Genomic DNA, 26,679 nt, shown 5'->3' with positions numbered 1-26,679 from the left:
CACTGCGCTGCTATCCCGCTGCTGACGACATCCATGACTCAATCGTTCCCATTTTATGGTTCCTGCGTTACGTTCTTCGATTCCGGCCGTGTTTACGCTTTTCTGTCAGCTGTGCTGACACTGACAGTCGATACTTTGGGTCACGTTGCTCATGATGGCACCACTACAGCTGCGAACTGCCCCTGCATGTTTCGACACGTTCTCTCTTTTCCTCTTTGGCACGATGCGATACATTATGACCGTGTACGCCGTGCATTATTGAATGTTCGTCCAGGGCTGTGTTGGTTCCGTCGACGCGTCTTGGTGCTGGTGGGTCGTGCAGTGAGTGTGTTATACGGACGGAGTTTTGGCTGGCTGTCAAAAAATTATTGAAAATTTTTCACTCCTCTCGATCACTCGAGCCAAATCCGTATCGTCGGTCGCAGCAGTATCGCGGTTCGCAGTCCGGTGTCGGTTGTTCCGTCGTGTCGTAAGTGTGTGCTTTTTAGGCTGATGGGTTCTGGTTCCGACTGAGGGGAACCGTGTGTGAATCAGTGCGGATGAGCAATCGTCACCACAGCGATCGATGAAGAACCAAGGACCTTTGCTGGGTGGACGATTTGTGTAGTGCCTAGTGTTTCCGGAACCACCGGAGCACGGATACGTCCGGTTGATAGTGTTTCATGTACCATGTCGAGTCGGGCTCTGAATTCATTACCATTTGTCCTCTAGTGATTGTCAAATAATTTCGGTACTTTACGACTTTGGCGTAATTGGCCGTGCGATAATATACGGGTAATCACCCAGCAAAACGACCGCAATACAGCACCGAATACCGTACAGATAGTCTTCTTATCACGGGCAGCAAATACTGTATGCAGGTATCACTGCATGAGTGACATCTTGTGCGGTTTGATAAGATATTTCTTTGCCGTGTCTCCTTGAGCCCGAGAATCTCTTCAATCTAGTAGGCCTCCGCAACGGCTAGTGTTTGCCAAGCAAGTCAGCTGCTGCTCGTCCCTTGGAAACCCAGGGCAAGCTACGACAGTCACTAGTCCAGTTTTGTCACGCTCGGGCTCAAGTTCGGATCTTAGTTGTCGTTCAACTACTCAACCGAGCGTTTCGAAGCAATGAGCATTGTGTCTAGCAGTTCGTGACGAACAGCCAGATTGCCAGCAGGCCCAAGAACAGTAGCCAGTGAAGCAGTGATTTTGTGTGTAAGGTTAGGAAAATTTCAGATCGATATCGAGGACCGTCAACCGGAGGGTACTTTTTCGCCAGTGTGTCCTCTCGCGACAATCACTGAACGTGAACGTGCGTGTATGGGTTGTGTGCGAGTGACCGATTTTTCACCTGTCAAACGGTGACGGACAGTGCATCATACGGTATCACCTGGAAGAAAAGTGTTGTGATCAATCGCGCTAACTATCTCCGGAACCCCCGTTAGTGTCCCGGGTCAGGACATCAAAGGCCCCGCCGCCACGAAAAATTACCCCAAAAATATACATAATTGTTCGCCATTTTGTGTTCATTATAGTGTGTAGTATATGTTTGCTCTCGCTCTCTCACTCTTTCGTCCTCTAAGCACTGAGCAACCGCTCTCCCTCGCTCGCTCTCTGTGATGGATATGTGTACTAAGACCAAGACCACCCAGTGTTGTCAGTTTCCAACGGATTGTGGGGCCGCCACACAATAGCTCAGTACATGCGACTTTCAGATGTGCGTGTGAATCCGTCGGCCAGTGTGTGCGAACGTTTTAGTGTTTTGATAGTTTCCACCAGCAGAGTAGTGAATCATGTGAGCCAGTCCCCAGAGGTTCGACACTCGGTCTGGCGATAGCGCACAACATTCCAAGAACCCGATTGGCAATCGATCAGACTCGTACACAGCGAGTGAGTCATTGAGTGCTGGCGTGGGAGATTAAAATCAGAGCAATTAGCATTGAAAGACGATGGTCACAAAAGAATAACAGTTTGTTTTCTATAAACTTGTTTTTTTTTTTGGTTATTTAAATACCTATTAAAATTTTAGATATTTTTATCAATTTGGAGAAGCATTTTTGTAAAAAAACGAAAGATATTGTGTCAAAAACATGTGTAATATTTTTTCAAGAACTGATGGATTGTATCACTTTCTGGAAAATGTTCATCAGGTTCACATTTTTACAAATTTTTAAGGTAAAATTACTCAAAAAAGAGGTAATATTCAACCAACCAAATTTTCAACTTTCCAAAATTCAGCATTTTTTCTGTGTTATTCGGGGGATAAACATGAATGCAAACATAGAGTTCTTGTTGTGAAAAATGATCTAAAGACTTTATTTTTTATGTTCATGGAAATGTGAAGTAAACGATTTCATCCAAACATGTTTTTTGTGCAATTCTGATTTTATGTAAAACAAGCTCTTCCCGGCAAACTTCGTCCTGCCCCTTTTTGGTTTCCTGACGTTTCTTGCTTGTTTGCTAATTCAGCCTCCTGTGATCAAAATTTGATTTTACGCAGCTTTCTCCATGCAATCTGCAGATTTTCCGGAATTGGTTCCAGAGTGGCCAAAATTATCATTTTTTGACGTAAGAACCTTCCTTGAACTTTCACAAACCCAACGCAACAAAGAGCACCTCGATCCGATGCTCCGTATTGAACTGATTTGCGTTCGAACAAAACCGTCGAAATTTTTTATATATATAGATAGAAAAAACGGTTATATTTTTCCAAAATAAACAGTTTTCCGTAAATACAAAATCGTTGAAAAAAAATCAATTTGGTATCAATTTGGAATATTTTGTAGCATTTGTGTATGGACAGCTGCCAACATTGTTTGTTGTTATTGAATTTGTATAACTGAACTTATGATGATAAAATGTTTTTATTTTTGTTTAAAAGTGCTCACTAATTTACAGCTATTTTGAAAAATATTTGAAAAACCATTGAAAACTAATAATGAGAAGTGAATAAATAAACAAAATACCTTTTCGAAATCTGGGGGCTACCTTGAATTATCAAAATTTTTTCAGAATTCAAACTTTTCGCCTCCAATTTTTTAAGGAGCTATTAGACTATGGCAAACGATCAAACAAACCCGCCCTTTTTTATGTTTGAAAGGTTGCCACATTCGAAATCTTGTTTGCGTCAAACTCAAAAACATAGCCAAATGTATGCAGGCTGACGTTTCTGCAGGCAAACAAACAAAGCAGGCAAACTGTCAAAAAGTTTGTATGTCTGTCGTAGTCTATTACGTCCTTGAGTCGTAATGAAAAACTATGAAAAAATCGTGTCTGATCTGTTAAAGGAAAAACAATGATTGAACTTCACTTTAATAAATCTTTGTGTTAATTCACTTAGCACTTCTTCTTTTATTTAATATTTTACCTATTTTCACAATAAATGCTCCGATTTTTCATGAAAATCTCTGTTTCGATTCTTTGAGTTTTAATTTAACAGATTTTTTGCCAATGAGAGAAGAGAGACTTTGATTTAGTTTTTCGGACTTCTTTCTGAATGAGTGCTCAGTAAAACTGTTTTTGTGATGATTGTTCCATTTCCGAAAATTTTAGATTTTTCTTTTAAGTATAAATCTGTCTATGAGACGCCGATGAGAAAGTATCCGGCAGAAGTGCTGCAAATGGATGATAAGATTATCTCGCCATCCTAGCAGTCCAACAGCTCACTCGTTAGTTCCACTACATCACAACCAAAGGGAGGTGAAAAAAAGAGTTCAAAAATCGCTCCCGAACTTTTCGCAAAAGAAACAATCAGTAGAAGATTTTTTTTTTTTTAATCTCATAGCTAGCACCACATAAAGTATTTTTTTTTGTTTTGTTTACACATTGTTCATCTACGAATAGTGACAGGTAATTTTCAGGCATTAGACGGTATAATCATTCCGCCGAATAATCCAGATGATGTTTTTTTTTTGAGTTTATTTTTACCGATTTTTTGTGCGTGAGAGAGGAGAGCCATGTTCCCTCCCGATTTTTCTCTTGATGAGCATTGAAAGATTTTCTTTTGATAATGATTCTTCCATCGCTGGTAAAGAGTCAGACTCCTACCCAAAGGGCTACGTTTAGAAACTCGGCGGCTTTTGTGTGTAAAATTTGGTAGGACCGTCGTCACATTGAACAAATTTGTTGGATGTACGTTTAAAATCAGCCAAAAAAAACACAAATCATTATACATATTGAATTTTCTGTCACTCCAAATTGTCACTCCACTGTTCCAAATTGTCTCCACAAAAGATTAAAGAGTGTGTCAAAGTATTATCAAAAAATAATGCAGCCCTTCTGGCTCCACTGAAATTCTCAATGAACACTCTTGCCCCTCTCACACGAACTGAGAACATTCTAACCATAACACAACCGACCCGATGAATGCGCTCTCGCAAAACCCAACTGTTTTTCTTCGAGAATAATAACAACCACAACACACACACTGGCCCTGCTGGACGACCCTTTCGAGAGCGCCAAGTTCACACGCGACTTTCCCGCTTGCCCAAGGAAAATCCAAGGGAAAACTATCTCCCACTTTCTCTCGCTCTCTCAAAATAACGCTCTTTCCCACACGCACACACGTGTGGCCGGAAAAGTGAGTTGCCACTCGCACGCGATTGTGGAAAAACTCCGGAATGCCGTTTTCAGTCCGCGAGTGAATTTTCCGACGACTGGTCGACGGCATCGTGACAGCGATTTTCACGAAAACGTGCGCCGTGCGTGTGTGTGTGTGCGTGTGCGTGTATGTGGGAAAATTGTTGGGGTCCAAATAAGCGCGTAATGGAGCAGCATCCGCTGGGGTCTGCGGAATGACCTCCGGGAAAAACTGGCTGGGAAAACTCTGACGGGGTTCGCCGAAAAAAAAAACGGAGTAATGGTTGGTTACGTAGTTTTCCTGCGGGGGGAAGAGTAATTGAATTTTGTTGGTTGGTTCCGAGGAAAGGACGACGACGAGGTGGGTGGTTGAGGAAAATAGTTTTTCCCTAGTGTTTTTCCTTTCTTTTTAAAAGAACAGTGTGGAAAAGCGCCTACGGGAGAGAGAAGGGTGAGAGGAAGTGTGCGCGTGTCAGGGAGAAAGAGAGGGAGAGGAAGAGAGAGCAAGAGAGTGACAGGGCCAAGACTCCACTATCAAAAAAGTGTCAGTTTCGGAAATATTAATAGCATCCAATTTTCTATTTTTCTCCTAAACGACATCGCCGCCGTCGGAAAATAGATGAAATTCTAGCGTGAGAGTGATATTTTCCTTCTTCGGTTCGGTTATTCCTGTAAATATATGTATATGCGTTAATTTTAATTACCGCTCGAAGCCAAGTGAAGAAAAGAAAAAAGTTAAAAAAGAAGAAAAAATAGAGAGGAATAAATTAAGTCGTTGAAAATTATCAATAGAAAAAAATCAGTGTCCAAGCTGCCGGAGAAGAAAAAAGAGGAAAAGCTCGGCTGTTTTGCGGGAAAGCGAAGAAGAAAAGTTTCGGAAAAGTGAGTGTGTGAGTGAAACAAGAGGATATCGCGACCGCGTGAGACGTAAAGTCGAGGAAAAGTGGAGCAGCAAAGTGGATCATCATTCCTAGACCGTCGTCGTCGTCGCGTGGAGAAGTGCCAGCTAGAATCAGCGGCCAGAAGCTAGCGCCTTTGGCCGAGTTCCCGAGCGGACCAGCGAGTGGAAAATTACGGTCGCTTCTTCTTCCGAAAACGAGCAGCAGCAACGCCAGCCAGCCGACCAGTTCATCTTTTTCATGAAATCGGGTCGATAATCGCCAAGATGGAGTGCAAATTGATTTCACGATATTCGCCACTATTTGTGCTATTCTTAGCATCACTAGTCAATGCACAAACAGGTACATGTCCCCTCCTTTTAAACGTTATGCTTATTCCTAGAAAAACCTATTGAATTGCAAAACACACACGCACACACAAAACACATAAACAGTCGTACACACATACAACTTATTTCCCTTAACAGCAGCTCGTTTTATCAGTGGCGCGAAAAGCCGTTAATGACCTCCTACGGAATGGAGCGGTGGTGGTCCGCTATGGACCTCTGCGAAGCAAAAGACACGTGTGGCACGCACACACACACACATACACGTGCGGGTGGATTATGGTATCCTTGAGGATGAGGGGGATAAACGTTGGTGCCACCATATCGCGAACGTTGGCCAAGTTTATTTATGTTGCCATTAGGGTGTCCTAAAATGAAGTTACTTCGGGGAAATCTACTGAGTAAGGGGTTTTAAAAAATTAGGAAAATTCAAAAGAAATGTCGAAATAGTAGTTTATGCAACAAGTTGCAAAAAGAGGATTTTTTCAGCACGAGTCGTACATTTATCCAACGAGGTTCACCGAGTTGGATAAATACGAAGAGTGCTGAAAAAATCAAGTTTTGCAACGAGTTCCATACAACATTTTTTGCAATTCCAAAAAACACACACTGAGTGAATTTTTGTGTCAAATTGTCATGTATTTTGTCAAAAAATCGTTTAAATAAAAAAAATGTTGAAAAGTGTTCCTTTTCGAAACAAGTGCTGAAAAGTTCAACTTTTCAGCACCCATTTGAGTGCTGAATAGTAGAACTTATCAGCATTTATTTTGAAAAGTGTTGCTATTCGATTCTGTTATTTTTGGTACAGAAAAGTAGGCTATTTCGTCGTTCAAGAATGACAGGAAAAGTAAGTAGTTTCATAACGGAATTGCAAAAAAATATAATTTGGTTTCAAGAAGTATTGGTTAAACCTATGTTTTGAAAAAAAGTCAGATGCAACCACTACTTGCCAAAAATACTTACAAACACTTTCCTGAATCAACTTTTATCAAATTTGATCAAAATTTTACGTAATAGAAATGTTGTGGTTTATAGTTTGACAAATTTGACTTTTATAGGAATGAAACCAGAATTTCAGATTGACTTAAGGATCTGATATTTTCACATCTTCTTACATTTTAAAAATCTTATTACAAGTGTTTTGATATGTTTCACGATATGCGACCATTTTGAAAAAGTATCTCGAAAAATAGCCGATTTGCCAATGGTGGTCAGAATCATTAGAAAATGGTTTGAATAATCATTTCACAACTTAAAACTCTAGTTCAGTTTTTTTCACTTCACAGATTTACCCTTTAACACAAAAATCAATTTCCGCCAAAACAATATTACATAGAAAAACTTTTCTTTTCAGAATTTTGGGCAAATTTCGCATTTCGGCAAAAATCGGCCAATTTTTCGCTTTTTTCTCTTCGGACTTGCTGAGGGCGCCAAATTGTTTAGGGAGGGCGAGTTCAATATTTTATTTTTTTTAACTAGTTATTCGGTGACTAATCTCACCTAGAGCTCAGTCCTGGTTATAGAAATTATGATAAATAGCATCGTTTTTGAAATAAAATGTTCTAGTGCTTGATGCTAACAAAGATTAAACAATTTTTCGATTTTTTCCATTGCCATTGATAGTTCCCATTGCCGCTCAATACCGTAAACCGGGTGACATTGATAGGTTGGAGATTTCGTTTGCCTAATGAAAAATAAAATTCTTTGCAAACAAAATGGTATGGAACTATGCTGAACTTGGTAGAGAAGTTTTAAAGGTAGTTTTCAACCAACTTTGAAAAGTTTCAATAGTTACTTAACTATTCTTATGAAAACATAGATAAATAGAAATATTATAATACTCTTATAGTTTCATGTTTTTTCTCAACGAAAATGAATCGGAAGACACCCTGCATTGTCGGGTTCTGTCAGTAATTTCACCATAAAACAGCTATAATTTGTTCCAAGAAAATATTAAACATCATCAAAAGTATCTTCAGTGTTATAAGCATTTTCAGTAAAATAATTAATAATAAAGGTAATTTTTGATTTTTTTAAAGAATGCTGAGGATATGGTTTAGATGGTTTAAAAGGTTTAAAAATATTCAAAAACTAAATTGTAATTCTGCCCAACTTCAAAGTCAAAAATGTTTCATTACTTTTTTTGATCTTTTGAAAAAAATATTATTAAAATAGTGTTGAGGGTCAATTTAGATGAAAAATTGAGCATTTTGTAAATATAAGTCGTGTATTTAAAATTTCGGCAATATTTTTATCAGAAAGATCCGAATATTTCATTTTTTGCATTGGAAATCGGATCAATATCAGATGAGACCTGCTTAGTAAACTGATCATAATATTTAACGTTTTGTAAGGGATGATGGTGCCGTGATGCATTTACCTGTGCATTAATGAACCATCGAACCTATTTTTTTTATATTTGATCGATTCACATAACGTTTCTTTATGTGGCTGTATCTTTACAGCCCTCCAATCTTCTTTTTTTTATTTATGAGAAATTTTCTGAGATTCTAAAAAAATGAATTCGATTGAAAAAATCTGTAAAATTGCGATTTGTTGTTTTTTGATCTTCTAAAAACATGTAAAAATAGAGATTTTTATGTGTAATTTATTGATATTATAAATAGCTATTTTTCCGAATTGTTCTTGACTATATCTACAACTTTGGCAAGACAAAATCGTTCAGAAATTCCGTTCTCAAGATACAGATATTTAAACATTTACATGGAACTTTTGTAAAACCTACCCCTCAGATTTGTATGGAAACTTTGTGTGCCGACCATTGATACCAAAATATTTTGTCACGATTCAATTATTCGAAGATTGGATTATCCGAAAATTCGATTATCCGAAGTGGATTTTTTACAATGACTTCTTAAAACTGAGCCAGTTGACTATATTAACAAAAAAAAACTTTTTTTTTGTTTATGTTGATACTTGGAAGACGATGTTGATACTTTTGAAACTTTCTTGAACATATTTTAAACCTAAATCATGTACGTGAATTATCATGTTTATCATTTCAAAAGTATTTCTCACGTGACTCTTTTAAAGGACACCCTACATCAAACACACATTCTCATTTAGAAAATTCCAAGAATCATCCAAAGAAAAAACCTCCCTTCCATTTCGTCCCACCAAGCATTCCTCCCCCTCTCAGCCATCCTCGTCACATGCACAGAAAAAAAATTGATGGTAATATTCATCGGGAAATGTTGAAAGATTTTGTGTCAAAAAAAAAGTGTAATATTTCATCAGGAATTGGTGAATATTCATCAGTTTCTGATAAATCTTCATCAGGTTCACATTTTTACAATTTTCTTTAATAAATTTACTCAAAAGAGAAGTAACCAAACCAAAATTCCAACCTTCCAAAATTAAACTTTTTCTTCTGTGTGCCCAGAGCATTACCACGCGCGTCCGTGTCATTTTGCTCAAAGTTTGGTGCCATTTCACAGAGTGCTTCTCGAAAAAAAACATACCCTTACAATCACAATCATATGTGGGCTATAGAGGAGACGACCACACCACACAAGTTGTCATTTTCATTTATTCTCCGCTGCCGCTGTGGTGGTTGTTGTTGTCTCTGACCTAGCGCGAAAAATGGCCTCATTTGCGAATTTTCCCCATTCTTCTTGGTTGTCGCAGCACGAGTGACACGATTTTCCAATTCGAATCTGCGTTTTCTTTTGATCGAATTGAGTTTTTGAAGTGGGCAAACAGGAAGGTGGGGGTGGGGGACTTTTTGTTGTTCTTCGCAGACGGTTAGAAAAACAATATCGAATTGGAAGAGTATCAAAACATTTTTGCTTCATAATGGCATTGAATTGTGGGAATCTTTTGAAGGAGTACTGTTTTGTTTTATGTATCTGTAGAATACTTTTGAGGTGCTTTTTTTGGGATGAGATTTTCTAAGAAAGAAAATGAATGTTTTTGAAAAGTATTGAAGGTACGATCTTCTGGTAGGTTTCAGTGGATATTCTGGGATTCAGTAAACTGAATTTGTTGTATTATTTTTACAAAAATATATTTTGTTAGACAAAAAGTAGTCAAACTTATTTCCATAGAAATGATCCTTTGATCCAAATGTATCGTTTAATCAGACCATTAAAAGCACATCAACCTCTGTCCTGATGTCCTTCCGAATCTCCGTTGCATGTCCCCCGCCACAAGTACAACCAGAATTTGTGTGAATGAAATGTGATCTATGATGATTGCTGCGTGCCGCGCTGCGTATTGTGCTTGTACGAGGGTCAAGTTATTTTAGTCGGGCCACTGAGTCTTGTGTGACCAACAGCGGCAGCGACAATTTACGAGCCGGTATGAACTTGTTGCCCGAGTCTGGTTTGAACCGCGCAGCCCGACCGGTGTAAACAAATGCGATCCGACGACTTTCGAGTCGCGACTTCAAGAATTACGTTCGAGCGACAAAGAAAATTCTACAAATGCGACTGACGTCATTGTCACTTGGTTTCCAAGCGTCTCTCGGACGTCATACGCAGTCGTGTGTCGGTGGGATAATTGACTCATTGATTATGCGGAAATTTGCGAGCTCTACCTGCTGCGGTGGAACCGGTCCTGGGAGGTGCATAGCTCGAGGTGGTAGGATTACGCACTAGTTGCGAAAGCCACCGAAACATGATACCTGCTGTAAAGGTCTGCTACTTGTAGCGAGCTTCAGGTTGGAGGTAATCAGTCGATATTCATTAGCAATTGTGCCTCTTACAAATATTACACAAAATTTGAACTGACTTGCTTCACAAACCGACGTTGCATTGAAGAAGATTTGATTGATTTAGGACTTCCGAGACCTTGACGTCGGGACCTAGTGCTGATGTAATCCTACGGGAAAATCTCAAGCTGGCGCCGACTTTTGCTACCCAGCATCCAGCGGGTTGCAGAACTAAAATAGCTCCAAAGACCCAACCCGTACATGCGACAGCGAAACTAAAATGGACAGACTAAGAGGCGTCGTCCGCACGTTTGCTTACATCAGAGAGGACGACGGCGTTCGTCCCGAAGGGAAACTCGCACGTACAAGGGATTCACACACACAGACGCGCTGTGGTCGCTAATCGATGCCGGATGATCCGGCCATCATGAGGCCGACGTCAGCGGTTGTGACCTCCATCCTCTAATGATAATGGATGACTTCTGGACGTGGCACAAGTCGCACGACCCGCGAATCCCAGCGCTTAGCTATTCAATTATGAACAGTTTCTTGCCAATTGTGGGGCGAATTGCGGCGAATCCCACAAACTTTCAGCCAGGGGGATTTCCCGGAGGTGCACTTCAACCACAACTACACAGTTGGGGCAAGGGGAGCAATCAATAATATACAGAAGTCGAATTGATTCTCTCTAGCTTCTGGTGCACAGCTTGCCAAAGAAAACAATCATATCGGGAAGCAGGGAGTCTGCAATCGTTTGTCCTTTGTGTGTGATTCCCAGAACAACTTCTTGGCAATCGTTCAAAATTTGCGGTCAGCTCACACCTTCTGCTCCGCAGCGCTACGGAATCCAGGTTGGAAGAAGATGCTGCTGTTCGGAAGGTATTATCCAATCTTCTCCCAGAGATTCAATTTCTGGGGATTCTCAACTAAAGCCAGCGGAATGCAGCGGAATCCGCTTTCACTCAAAATGCAAATCTTCTTCTCCGATGTCAGTCAATATATGGTGCACTCGCGGTTTTGCGCTGTGCACAATCCGGGGGATCACCTGACTCGTTGGTGTGTGCCCATTCTTTTGGTCCAGTTTTGCACCCGCATCAATATTTCGACAGCATGGAAGACCAACAATCAGTTGAAAGTTGAGAATGCAGCGGACCACGATGTGCACATATGAGCGTTTTGCACCAGAAGGATTTATTGTGATTTCTGGTGCTTTTTGGCCAACCTGTGAGGGACTGTAGCGAGTACAGGGTGGTCACTTTTTCATTTTCTCGATTTTAAAGAGCAAACAAATCAACTGATGGAAAATAAAGCATATAATTTTAAGTTCATTTTTGAATAATCCTTTAAAAAAAAACATTTATTTGTTGCTTCACAAATCCAGCTTGATTTCAAACTGAGAATCACAACTAAAATTATGACACTCCGTCCAAATATATTAGAGATTCCACGGAAATTCTTTGTAATCCTCTTTAAAAAAGTAGAACAACACTTTTTGAAAAATGTTTTGGTGGCCAACTATCAGTTCTTAGGCGATCCGAGTTATACAATCATCACGCTTACATGACGAAATCCAGTCTGCGATCCGCAGAAATCTTGAATTGCGTACTAAAGGTGACTTCGGACCACCCTGTTCACCAAAATCGCAACCGCAATATTTTAGAACTCCAGCCCAAAGTTATGCTTCTGCTACTGCCTACTGCTGAGTTGTTCATTAAATGGTCCACAGTTGGTCAAACATGGTGAAGAACAACCGACCGGTCCACTTGGAGTCCCAAAATGTGCCAGGGCAGACTTTCCCCACCCCCTGCCGGGTATCGATTTAAACTCGGTGAACCGGCCAGAAGGGCCGCTTTCCTAAAATTGGCTCGGAGTTACTGTGCAAATTCCATGAAGCATTTTCATTCAGAGCCGAAAAATTTCCGAGAATTTGCTACATTGTATAAAATCGTAAGGCTCCTGGACTGCGACTCAATTAGCTAACACCGATTTACATCAATATTCATCAAGCTGGTGCACGATAGGTCAAAGCGGTACCCTCGCCCGGGATAAATAGCGCCCATAAACCACAGTTTTGCATCGCACTTTCGCACGAAAGTGATGAATTATGTACCACTTGCATGCAATGTTGATCGGCGACCGCAACTTCGCCTCTCCCGAGTTTGTGACGTCAGGTAATGGAGGCCGTGGCCGGATATGTGACAACCGCCCAAACAGGTCGTTTTAACTCTCTCCCAGCGGCAATTGTAATTGAATTGAAAATCACAGGTACCCGTAGTTTTGTGTGCCCAATTCGGACCACCTTCAACGTCGGGGTGGCATCTGTGGGTAATTATTCATTCGGCCAACCAGGGCTGGTTTGGTCCTCTTTGATCCCCGTTGGGATACGGTTGTAATTAATTACACTGTAATAATGGAATTGTGGTCAGGTGGGCGCGCGCTCGGTGGTACCTCTTTGAACTTTGGGATGTAGGTGGAGCTATTCATTTCTCGGTTGAAACGTCTAGCTGGAACAAGAGCTGGGGTAATCATTTCCAGCGCCCAAAAACGCGCAGCAGTCAACTGAGAGGAAAGAGCTCTCAAAATGGTAGTAAAACGGTAAAGCCAAAAAGGATGAAGTACAAAACTTTCCACAATTGGGTCCTAAAATGAGGCTTAAATTGCTGATATTATTGTTTACAACGATACAGCTAAATTTGTTGAGTACTATGACCCTTTGTACGATAAAAAGGTTTAAAAATTGATTTTTAAATCAATTTGGAAATATTAACTACGCGGCCCTTCTAGACAGAAAATCGACGCTGTCATAACTTGACGTACGTCGCTTTTTGACTTTTCGAGAAAAAGGCGTTTTAATGTTTGACTTTGAATAAACAAAAACGAGAGCACGCAATGTAAACAATAACAAGTACGTTTTGTTTGGTTGACCATTCTGTTCTGAAGTTTGGTTGAATTTGGTTACTGGGGTTCCGAGTTATAATTACAATGTTTACGGTAGTCGAGCTCGTACTTGTGTCAAACGCGTTCTGACCTGAAATCCTTTTGACCAATTGTCGCACTTACATCAATTTTCAGACTGTGTCAAGCTTGCACGACAAGACTGAAACTTCTTTCATGTGAAAAGTGATAAAAATACACTGAGTGTTTTTCGGTTTTAATTAAATATCTCAGGATTGAAATCGAATTATGAGGATCTGTGAAGGTCAAAATGTAAGGCGTTGTGAGCTGCATTAAATGGCACTCTGAATTCAATTTGGCTGAAAATGCACGTGGAAAAAGTTAACACACCAGTGACGAAATGGTCTATTTGACAGCTCTTCGATAAACAAAAACAAGAGCACGCAATGTAAACAATAACAAACACGTTTTGTTTGGCTAATCGCTCCGTGCATTGACCCACAATTTGGTTGGAGTTGGATGTCGGATTCCCGAAAATCAAAAAGGTATGTCTTTTGTCGGCATTTACATGTGACAAAACGTCCTCTGATTATATTCCCTTGATCAGTTGTCGCACTTGAAGGGTATAACGGCACTGCACCGAGTTTTGACGGGTTTTGTTGAATATCTCAGGATTGAAATCGAATTTCGGGGATCTGCGAAAGCTACACAAAATGGCCTTCTTAACTCAATTTGGCCTAAAATGCACGTGCGACATGATGGCACAACGATACTCAATTTTTCTGAATATTACAAAATTTCAGCTCAATAAACTTCTCGACGACCTATTGCCAACCCACTTCTGAGGACGAAACCCGCCGACTGTGAAGCAGCTCCAAATATCCACGTTCCGCTAAGCTTACCAAAGTGGATCCACCCCCCAGCGGCGGCGGCGGTGACATCACCCCGGCCACATTCCGTGACAATCCACTTTCGCCAACGTATACGGGTTACATCACAACGTTCATTACCGTGTCACCGGAGCAGCCCCGGGAACAGCCGTCGCCCTCTGTTCAAAATCGATACTTCATTCAGTTGTCGGCCTTGTCCGACGACGTCACGCCCCGAGCCTGAACCTGAAACTTTCCAAGCTAGCCCAGCTGGAGAAGGTAGCTCATCAATCCTTAATCAAGCTCCGGAGCGCACCCCACCACATTGTTGTGTGTGTAGGTCTTTAATTAATCAGTTCCTCGCTGAAGAAGGAGAGTTTGTACCGGGTGGAACCTCCACCTTGGCGTTCGTTTCGAGGAAGCCACGATGGCAGGTCTCGATAGCAGACACCACGAACCTGTATGGGATAATGGTCGACCGTTTTCGCGACCGTCGCTTCCGGTTGCATCACTCGCTACACTTTGGGATTCCGTGGCAACTTGTACCAGCCGTGTAGGGAAGGTTTAGCCACTACTTGAGCATCCCTACCAGCAGCGGTTGTACGGACTCGAGCTGCCCGAAAGGCTCGTCAATGATTTATTACGGTTTAATTTCCTTCACCTTGGCAATCACTGATGGAGGCACGTGTATCTGGCGAGTCCTCCTGCGTTGGACTGCCCAGCGGCTACCAAGTTGGACGGTGGCTAGATGGAACAATAAACTGTCGGAACTCTCGTTGCAGGTTACAGGTGAATTGACACTGACGATGCTGAACTTTGCGGGATGTTTTTGACGGCTTGTTAAACTGTTGGTTGATGATTTCCATAGGTGATTTCACATTTGATCAGATAAGGAAGCAAATCTTAGATATCTTCAAACCACAATTAAGAGAATACAATGGAGCTCTACAAATCTACAAATAATCGAAGCAATAACAACTTTTGCACCAATCTCGTCCAGACTCTCTCGAACCACCACTAATTACACTTTTAATTTCAAAGTTATCTCGAAGTGCAGGCCTTTACAATCGACAAAACTTGCCAATTTCCCTCTCCACCAGAAACCTCAAACAACCTGGGAATACTCCGAGGAAATCGCATGAAAAAAGGAAACACAAATCCATTTCTCCCTCCGGAAACGTCTTATCGGAGGCTGGCTGCCTCTTGCAACGGGACAGAAAAAAAAGCTCGGATTTCCTTTCGCATGCTACCACCGGTCTCCCGGCGGATGTCGGCGCTGGATAATTTTCATGCTCTGAATCCTTCCAATTTTATCGAAAGCGAGCACAACACAGCTCCCCGTACATATTGTTGGGGGCCAGAAATTCCTTCTCAACTTGGTGCGCAACTTTGAACTCCCGTCATCGCATCCTCGCAACGTTGAGATTCCGCAGCACGACCACAGATAAACAGAGTTAAATAATAGAACAAAAATCACTCCTCACTAGAGCCATCTAGGTGTGAAAGCGCGCACTACTCGAACATCTGTCAAATCAACATGACGTTTCGAGAAAAGCGCGTTTTAATGTTTGACCTTGAATAAACATAAACCAAAGCCCGCTATGTAAACAATAACAAACACGTTTTGTTTGGCTGACCTTTTTGAGCATTGTTCCGAAATTTGTTTGAATTTGGTCGCCGAGTTATAATTGTGAATGTTTACAGTTTACGGGCATGTACGTGTGTCAAACGAGTTTTGACCTGAAATCCCTTTGACTAGTTGTCGCACTTGCTGCAATTTTCAGGGTGTGACAAGATAAATCGAATGGATCGGAACTTCTTTCAAATGATGAGTGACAACAATGTTCGGATTTTTATCCGGTTTTGATGAATTTAAGGCAAACTCAATTTGGTTGTTGATTTTTGAAGGAGATGTATACGTCTGTTTGTTTGTGCCTTCAGGCACAACAAAAAGGTTGAACGAGGGTGGCGCCGCGGCGCGGCGAAAGTTCGAAATAAAACGATACCTCGCCAGTTTCACTTGTGAGTCGATTTGGGCTTCCTTCCGCGAACCTTATATTGCACACGCTCCAGCGGTTACGAGTTATGCAACAGTGACTAGGACGAGCTTCGAGAGAGCCAGCTTTCAGCAGTATTAATGACACCTCCTAGCGCTGCTGCAGCTTTTGCTACGTCATCTCATTAATCACAATCGCGCGTGAAGGAGCGCTTCTTGGAGCTGTGTTTACTGCTCATTGTCGTCAATGAGTTTTCGAGAGTACAGGAAATGTAGTCTGTAGAAAGTAGTGTTGCCAGGCGCTCTTGAAACGTCATCGAAGAGCAATTGCTAGGCAAGATGTGACGCAAGGGTTGTCCTTAATTCTTTTGAGGAATCAACAGATCTTAAGTTGTTTCAACATCGCAAACAAATTTCGAATGACATCTTAGCGACACGTAAAATGTGTTTTACAGCAGCTACAGTCACACCATTACGAGAGTAAATAGTAGCAGTTTTATCTTTACAATTGCAGAAGCAACTAAAGCGATAAATTGTGTCAACGATTCCACAGCTCGTTACCCTCCAGCATCCAAGTCAAGGTGAACAACGACATTTGCCTACAGAATCTGCAGCAATACCACAAGGTAGTAACAACGTTGTATACCATGCAGGCTTGACTCGTATTGCTACTGTGCAGTTTACAAGTTTTACTTTTATCTAACCTTGCCAGCACGTTCCGTAACTACTGCAATGGCGTAGTTTAATCTTCACCACGGACAAGATAAGACATTTAGAAGCAAAGTTAGATTGAGGACATGCTGATGCCAAGCAGTTTTTTTTCAATGTTCAAGAAATGCAAATGGGCGATTTACATTTCACTCCAACTCTACAGCCAACGAGATACTCAACTTTAAAAAACTAGCACAACTTGAAGCGCCCCCCATTCGTATTGCAAATGAACTAGCCCACCGACCCGCAAGGGTTGGTTCGTGCACCAAGTACCCCGAGTCTGGTGGTGTCCTCAATGGGAGTCCTGCCGGTCTCGTAAATTGAAAAGTTTCCGTTCAGTGATTTGCTATTTTTAACTCTTATCAGAATGAGGCAAAAAAAACGCTGGGTTCTTTTTTTTTCTTTTGCTTTACTTGCTACACTAGTTCCTGTGGGCGCACAGACTGTCACAGACGTAACAGATGTAACAGCTGGTTCGACTCCTCATGGATCGAGGGATACCTGACATCAGATGGAATTTCACGTCTTTCTGTCTGTGGTCTTTGTAAAATTCAATTGATGAGACAAGAACATTTGCAAATGTACTCCCACCAGGAGTCGGACTATTGCATTGTGAGTGTCACCAGGCTCACCGACACAGGTATCCATTTATGTTATAGAACTACACTTCTTCTGTAATGCATAAGGGTTACTCAACAGTTTCGACCTCAAAGCAGACGATTTCTCCTTTACTGCAGAATAAGGTCATGCCAAGTTTCATTGCAATGCTCGATGTTCTCCGAATCCATTTTCCACTTTTGGATTCAAGATTCTACCAGCTCAAAATAATCAACCTCCAGAGTGTCCATAAACACCGATAAGAGCGTGCTGTAAATTGTTGATAACTGTGCGAATCAAACGGTACTCCAGATATACTTTCGCTATCACTCGTAAGCTTGGAAAACCCGCCAGCCTGCGCCCATTATACGGCATTATGTACTGCGCACGGCTAATGGTAATTGATAATGATCCAATTTAAAAGTCTATTATGAACCGTGGAACACAGCTGGGCGGACGACTATCGCAGCACCGCACGCCAATGTCGTCGTTCGACTCAAGGGAAACTCGACTTTTAGTGTGCCATTTGGACTGATTAAGTTATGGAATGGGACCTGAGGTTGATGGGGGAAGTGTTATTAGGGGCTGCTTAACGGTGAATTGTAGTATTGCCTTGAACAAAATCAGCATTCTGCGAATTCTTTAAAAATCTACTAGTTGAACTGTTGAAACTGTTGTTCAAATTCATCCCAACCCAGCGTCTGCACGATTTCGCCACAATCCGTACGCGATTATTTCCGTCCCCGACCGTGTCAATACCAATTTAAAAGTGCTCAACCCCAACGCAACCGTTTCAACAACCTTCGCCCAGGCTACCGGGGGAGAAGGGCCTCCATAACCTTATACCTTTAACGGAAAGGCCATCGATTTATATTTTATTAAACATTATCGACGTGCTTTCTCCTCGTCGTCGACGTCCTGGCAGGTCCTCCACCATTAGAATGCTTTCCTCACGTAGTAAAAGGACAGTGATTGGCATCAACCATCAGCGAGGAGCTGCTCGAGCAACTGTAGTCGTGGTTGTGCTGTCTCGTCGTGTGTTCATTTTCCACATTTTGCCCTTAGAGTTCAAAACAAAATCAATTTGGGGACTTCACGGAGTCTTGTTGATTGAAATAAGTCCATTTCTTGACATCATCGCTTGGAAGGCATGTCGATTCAAGACTTGTTAGTAGTATTGTGGCTCAGAAGGCATCGACGACATTGTTGATGTTGCAAAATATCAAGTTCTGTTAACAGACTGTCGAACAATTATTCAATCTGTTACCAGCAATCCAAAAATGTACCAACATAGCACAACGGCAACCACGCCACGTTGTTGTTGCTGTCAGGGTGAAAGCGAAAGGAGCGCCAAAAAGGCACATCGAGAGCCCGGTATCGACCGGGAATCGAGCGGAAGTTGACACGGGCGCCCCGAACGACGCCCCGTGAGCAAGAGTGGTGGAGTTTGTTTTGCCAGCGTTTCGTCAATTCGTGGGGAGCTGACGAGCAGGTTGATGTTTAAGGGGTGGTTCAGCTGATTTCTTTCCCTGGCCTTCACGTTCCCCAATAAAAAAAAAACGTGTATTTATTTTTAGGTTCGATTGATTTTGCCCCAGATTGGTGTACCCTGTTCATCACATTTCTTCGTTTGAGCAGCGATGTTCGGCGTTTCATTAGCCTATCGCGGGAACCAAACAAAGGATCGCGACTTCGGTAGAGTAATCCTGTGTGAGCGCTTACACACGCTCGGTTCGGTCAAACAATAAAGCCGAACGACGACCTCTCGCGGGGTTTGTTTACAGCTCGATGAACGCGAGGAACGGTGATGGTCGAGAATTGACACTGACTGTCTGTTTACGCGATAAATTTGGGTAACGTCCGAGAAGACAACCTCGCTGGGCAGCTTGATAGAGTTGAATGAATTAAGCAGATAGACTGAAATTTGTTGAGTTTTTTTTAAATAATTGTATCAGTAATAAACCTAGTTGTATAAAATAAAATCCAAAAAAAAAATAAAAAGGAACTTTCGTTGAAATTGTCAATTGTCAATTAATGGCAATGTTAGTCAATCGGTGATATTTCATGCCAGATCATCAAAGTTTTTTTTTCATAACGGGTTTTTCAAATTGCTTACAGAAGTACAGAAAGTTTGTTAAGGATATAATTAACAAGCAAAATTACAGTGGATTCAATTACATGGAAAAAAAAGTTGGACAATTTTCTGATTTCATGGGTGTTACCATACACTTTCCCTTGAGAATTTGATATTTTACAAAGAAGATATTTTTAGTTCAAATTAAAAGGCCTCTGAGATTTTGGTCATCATTTCTGGAACTGATCTCCTCTTCAGAATGAAATCTATTGCATAAAAATCGGACTGCGCTTTTGAGAGATATTTGAGTTTTGAAATTGTATCTATTTTACCTGCAAATGCTTGTAACTTTTGACCAATAAAACCAAATCACCGATTCAGAAAAGAAAATGTCAGTTCTTTGAAAGCTCGAAAAGAGGCCTGAAAATCAATTCTCATAATTAAATTAGCACGACAATTTATAATATACACGGTAAAAAAAATCATGGTGATATTACATCTAAATTTACTTTATTTAAGTTTTCTCCACTGTTTCAGCCTAATTTGAGATAATATTAATTCAAGCAAGGGGTAATATTTAACCATTTAATTTAGCAATTACCAAACTAACTCTATTTAACAGTATACAAAGCAAAAAATTGTGTAAATTTGAAAGGTGTAAAATTGGAAGCTGTAATATTACCTCTTTAATGATGAAATATTACCTAAGTTGACACTGAAAAAGTGGCATTACAACGAAAAAGTTGTCAATTTACACATTTTTCTGACATAAAAAATGTACTCCTTAGATACCATTTCGCTTTCTTCAACCAAGTTTGTTGGCTTGGCATACCCAACGACTTTCCAGAAGTACAAACAATCCTTTAAAAAAAATCCTGTAGAGTAAGACATTCTAAAACACCTAAGCCGTGAACCACCCTAATTGCCAACTGAGCTTAAAATTGATCCTTAAAATTTGCAATAACACAGAAAAAAAATCATGGTAATATTACATCTGAGAAGAGGCGGTACATCTTTCATGTGAGGAAAAATATGTGATTTTACCTTTGAAAATGTGTAATTTTACCACTATTCTGTCAGTCTTAATTGAGGTAAAATTACGTCATGAAAGCGGTAATATTCAACCTTCCCAAATTACACCTTTCAAATTTACACATTTTTTTACTGTGAACGCTTCCAAAGATTCCATATTTCAAAAACTTTGCAATTTTGCTGAAACTCAAATTTTTAACTAAATTTTTACGCTGTGCATTCGAACGTAAAATTTAATCCAAAAGTAATTTTCGTCAAAATTCCCCCGAAAAATTATGTTAGTTTCACCTAAGTATGTCGAATTTTCACCCTAAAGTCAATGGAAGACAAAAATTGTAAACGTTTTCAAAGACTTACATAAAAAACAAATAAAACTTTGAAAAGGACGTGGAAATTCTAATCCATGACAACCAACACGTTTACAGTAAAAAATGTGTTAATATTACATCTAGGAATATTCAGCCAATTCACGTCAAACAGGAAGTCTCCAAATCAATTTTAGAGTGCCACGTTTTAAAAGAATGGTTATTAGTTGGGCTTTTAAGGAAAAATATGCGGAGATTCAAAAAACCTAGCTGAATATTTGAAAAGGTTCTATGAAAATTTCATTTGCTAATTTGAACGTGACGCTCTAAAATTGGTTCAGCCGTTCCGGAGATATGATTTTCTGAAAAATGTGCTTTGTGTCAAAATCGATGAAAAATGCCTTATTTTGAACCACCCTATTTTGTATAGGAGCACCCTAAGAGCCAAACAAAAAAATATGGGTCTATTTATTTGGGTCAAAGAACCACCACTCCAAATTTGGCCAAATCGGAGCACTTTTGATTTGGAGACTTCCTGTTTGACGTGGAATGGCTGTATTGACAGATTTTGTGTTAGAAAAAAATGTGCAAAATACCTCCAAAAACGTGTAAATTTACATCTGTTTATGTGTGATTTTACTTTTTCAATAAATTGTGATAAAATTACATGCGATTTAAGGTAATATTAAACCATCTTATTTTTCGACCATAAGAAATCCGATTTTTCTCACTGTGTTGTATGTGACACGCACTGCTACCGTCAATGTTTCCAAAATGTTTTCATTTTCCTTGGCACGACGACGCGTTGTCACGACCATGGTCACCATTCGGTGAGTGGCAAATAAATTAATCAATCGCGTATTTACGGCGACATCGTTTTTCATGTTTGTCGCACCACCGCGGAACGTCGCACATTTTGGAGAGTCAGCTGTTTGGCTCGAGCTACTCGCGTCTAGCCGCGAGGAATTGAAACTGGCAGAGAAGATGACAAAATGCTTTGAGCAATAATTTTTTATAAGAAGGAGGGTATAAAAAAAACTTTAAGAAAAGTCGACAAAGAGTATTTTTTCCATTATTTTCGAAAGTTATACTACTTCCGTAATTGATTTGCATAATTCTGCATAACACTTTCCAGCTAGCCTGTTGACTAAATCACTTCCTTTGACACGTGATTTTCGAAACAGAATTAGCACACCGTCGATAGTAAGCATTACATAAACGTAGAGCCTTGAAGAAACAGAAGGCAAAATAGCAGAGGCAAGGCATTCCGCGGCTAAAAGGGAAGAGGATGACCTAAGAGACCACCGCCTGTAGGAATTGTGAGTGTGTGCTTAGAGGAAACTAGCGGGGGCCCACTCGTGGAAACTTGACGAAAGGATGACATTGATGGCCATAAAACGGGGAGGAAAAATCAATAACCACTTTTGCCATCATGTATCCATCGTGGCCTCAAATGTCCACACGGTAGTTGTGGTACAGAAAAAAACAACCTTCAATGGTTATTATAGCAACTAATAACGTGGGGTTTATAAGCAAAACTAAAACAGAATTTCAAAAATAAATCATTTGATGAAAATTACTCAGAAGTTCAGAACATTATTGTAATCTAATTAAATCTAAATAAACTAAATCAACTGCATGAATTCAAGTGTTTTAATCGCTGATCAGTTCATCAGTACGATACAAGAAGCATACTGAAAATAAACATTTTTTAGCTTGAGTATCCATGGCATTTGACAGGGATTCCAGATCTTCAATATTCTTCCCTCTTTTAGAAGGTTTTATGAAAATTATGCTTCAAATGCATTATTTGAGCTTGACCTAAAATTTCCTACCGTTTTAATTTTTGCTTCATGATTCTTCCCAAAACAAATTTGGCTAATAAACCACGGCAGCGCTGACCTAACCTACACCAGCATATTCCCCAATATTTTTGGAAGTCCCCTTTCACGTAATTGTCAACCGCATGTGACCTCGCATCAAGGACTCCCCGCACCTGTTATGTAATCATACGGCGGGACACATGCAACCCTTCTCCCGGAAGGCAAAGTTGAGGGTTCGTGTTCCCCAAGCTGATTACACAAGCAACAGTTCGAAACGGGATTGACTTTTCAACTCTCTTATTTCTAAGTAAAGGAAAAAATGAATTCTTTGTTCACACTCGCACACATTCTCTGTCGATGCCGGAAAAGCGTTTAAAGCACGAGGACGCACTTTTTCCTCCCGTTTTTAAACACACATCAAAAGCATGCTTGAGGAACAAGCACGCACGCACACTTGTTCGATGAGAGAGAGATGGAGAGTTGAAAGGGGTTTCACCAGATTGGATGGATAAGGACTTCTTCACGAGGGTTTCACGTTTTCACGCTTTACACACCTTTAAACGATTCGTGGAGATTGTAATTGTGTGTGGGGGAGTATGCAAATTCACGTGCGAGAGTGTTCTTACTGTGAACAGGTACTTGATGCGGTGTCTTGCTAGAGAAGCTTGTATCAATAATTAAAATAAGATTTATTTTTAATTTACTTACAGTCCAACAAGAACATGTAGATAAACTATGTTTCTCTAAAAATGGTATCTTGTAAGTCCTGTCCTGTTCTGGTAGAATTGGTTTTAACTTCCTTTAATCAACACACACATACATGACGAAATCCAGTCTGCAAACCGCTTAGATTACCATGCGATGCGAATGCGAATGCCAAACATTGTATCTTGTAGGCAATCAATGCTTGAAAAGAGGACTATCACTGAATGGGACTGCTTGATATTTGATAGAACTTTTTACAGCGATCATTTCCTAAAACGAAATTTGATCGCTGTCACACAGCTCCTTTCATGATCGTCATTGCATGGCAACGGTCAGTGAACGTTAAAACACAAAGATGAAACGAACGGAAAATGAGCACCACTCAAGCAGCCGTCCGCACGTGCTCTTTCTCTCGTTATTCGTCTCGCTCTTCCTTCCTCTCTTCCATCGTGACAGAAGTCATTTGAATGCGATCATAGGAGAGATGATCGGAATCTCGGTAGAAATTCAATCGACCGTTCTCTGAGCAAATGTGTTCCTAGAGGGACGTAAATGACTGTGTAGCACTCATTTGTTTGTGTGTGAAACGAACGAAAGAAGAATGTCAAAATCAGACGATTGGAGTGTTCTGTTACCTATCACACACAAAGTCGAAATTTCGTAAGCACTGCTTGTATGTAATTTCTCACAACTCCATATGAATCAGTTGTACTACTAAGATTTTAAACAAATTTACTGCATGAATATTTTAAAAGTTGTTCAAGCATTTACTTTATCGAGACATATTCACAAATTTAGCTCGACATTGAAAATATGTTTATTTTTAACGAGCATTTTTTGATGAACTTTTTTTTATAGAGCATATTTTAATGAATAAAATCATGAATTATTTAAATATTTTGCATATTGTTCCCAGTATAATGCTTCAAGCATATTGTGAAATAGTGCGTCCATCCCGGGAATTCCCGGGACAAAAATCCCGGGATTTTTCCTAAACCGGGAATTCCCGAATCCCGGGATTTTCTATAATGTGTCCCGGGAATTCCCGAAATTGAAAAAAAAATCATATTTTGGTCTGGAAATTCAGATTTAGTTGTGAAAATAGTAGAACAATAAAATGAATTAAAATTTGTATTCAGCAAATCTCAGCATTAAATTGGCATTTAAGGAAAAAATATTATAATTTGAATTACCAGGTCCCCAAAATGCCTAGTGCTTTACATTTTTTCTCTATTATTTTATTTTTTTTAAAAACTGGATATATTTACGTATATTTTCGATTTTAAATAAAAAAAAGTAAATCTCATATCAAATTATTTATAATCAAACACCGGCATCTAGGGCAAATACGTACAAATGTAACGAATAAATACAGCTATTAAAGCAAAAAATATTTGCATGACGTTTTGGACTACTTCGGTTGAAACAGTAACAGAACAAAACAATTTGTACTTCCAAATGTATTGCTCTAAAATCTCCTGTACCTATTTAGACTGTAATTCTGATTTTCCTTCGGTTGGCGGTAGTAACTTGAAGATAATTTGTAAAATATGTTTTATATAAAACAATGAATTCAAAACTTATCTAAAATTTTACATTGACTGGTATCATTTTATTTATTGTCGTTGTTTGTTTTCTAGCTGTTTTAGTCATGTCATATAAAATATATATAAAAGAAAAAAAATATGAAAGAATTCCAAAGTTTTTTTTGAATAGGTCCTATAAACATATGGAAAACAAAAGCTTATTGGACCTTTTCAAAAAAAAAAAACTCAAGAATTATGTAATTTGATTCGCAAATGATTAATCATACTGGAATTAAAAATAGTAGTTGATATAAAATTGTAAACACCACAAAGACAAAAAAAAAATTCTTTTAGGCTATTTTAAAACTGTCGTCTTTGTTTAGATTGAAGTGAGGATTGTAACCATTTGATATTATTAAGCTAATTCAATGATTTTAAGCTTGAAAACATAACAAATATAATGAAACATAGATTTTATTACTGATTCAAAAATTTCCCGGGATCCCGGGAATTCCCGGGATTCCAAAAATATTTTTCCCGTTTCCCGGGAAATTCAAAACCCGGGAAAATTGGACGCCCTATTGTGAAACTCTTGTTTCAAAATTATGATAATTGATTCTGGAAATTGACATTTGTTTGGGCCCACCACCTCGACCTTTACAAAGAAATAATGTCCTAATCGTTAAACCCTCAACTGTCCAAATTTTTCGTTTTTTTCTCATTTTCATGAGATCATTTTGATTAACTTTCCTTTTACGAAAAACATTACTTCTCTTGTGCTTTTTTTTTCTTCATTTATTTTTAATATACATCCATAAGCATTTTTTTTGCTTAGTTTATGTTTTTATTGGTAGTAGTTTTGTGTTTTTCATATTTTCTCTTGATTTTGTTAGGGAAAATTCTCATGTGTTTAGTAAGTTAAGGACTCGATATTTCCACTATTTTCACAAATTATTTAGCAAAATTTTTGTTAGAAATTTGCTTGTTGCCTTACCAAAGAACCATTTATTACTCCATTTTTGAACAACGTGCTGATATGCAAATATTTTTTTACTCAATACAATTACATGCTGTTTCTCAGGGTAAGGACATAACCATAATTACTGAATTATTTCCTTATGAAATATGAAGCAGGAGATAAAAAAAGTAAAATAATCAACCCATGATTTATGAAAAAAGTCAAGTGCTCTTATTTCCAATGCTCCTAATAAATACATTTTGCCTAGCGTTTTAACAGAGAATGTATAAGAGTTTTTCGTATAAGATTAAGTTGATTTTTCCTCAAATCGATAACAGTCCACACTAGAGGTGGGCAAAAGCAGAGCGAGTCGCTCAAAGAGCCGGTTCACTATAAAGAACGAACGAACCATGGCTGACAACAAAAGAGTCGCGGTTCTTTTTGAAACTTCGGTCTTTTGAAAGAACCGTTCCAAGATGGAATGATTTTGAAATCTTGTTCCAATTTCCAACAAATTGTAGCCGCAAATTTGATGTTGATGATTGAAAATGCAATTTCATAAATTCCAATGCTTTTAAAAAAAATCCAAAAATGTCACACGGTGATTTCTTTCAGTATTTTAGGATAAAAACAACAGATTAAAGAGCATTGTGCTATCTTGTGACACGTTTTTACAGCAGACGTGTCACACACACAAGTTACTTAAAAATTATCAAACTCATATTTTTCAGT

The 26,679-nt window shown here is 39.5% G+C and overlaps 1 protein-coding gene across 12 annotated transcripts in view; it reads left to right on the top strand.

Moving 5' to 3' along the window:
* Positions 1-327: 327 nt before the first annotated feature.
* Positions 328-26,679, top strand: part of LOC120416275 (uncharacterized) — an 85,915-nt gene continuing 59,563 nt past the window's right edge. For 3 of the 12 annotated variants that reach the window (XM_039577989.2, XM_039577988.2, XM_039577978.2), the window contains exons 1-2: positions 328-469; positions 5,179-5,800. In XM_039577989.2, coding sequence (XP_039433923.1) covers positions 5,725-5,800 — 76 coding nt within the window. In that variant the 5' untranslated portion in view covers positions 328-469; positions 5,179-5,724. Of the gene's footprint in view, positions 474-880; positions 1,202-1,383; positions 1,516-4,549; positions 4,921-5,178; positions 5,801-26,679 lie in introns of those variants that run through there. The other 9 variants (XM_039577985.2, XM_039577987.2, XM_039577980.2 and 6 more) reach the window with 9 other exon arrangements.

Source organism: Culex pipiens, chromosome 2 (assembly GCF_016801865.2).
Source record: "Culex pipiens pallens isolate TS chromosome 2, TS_CPP_V2, whole genome shotgun sequence".
Classification (NCBI taxonomy): Eukaryota; Metazoa; Arthropoda; class Insecta; order Diptera; family Culicidae; genus Culex; species Culex pipiens.
This window is presented reverse-complemented; position numbering and strand designations above follow the sequence as displayed.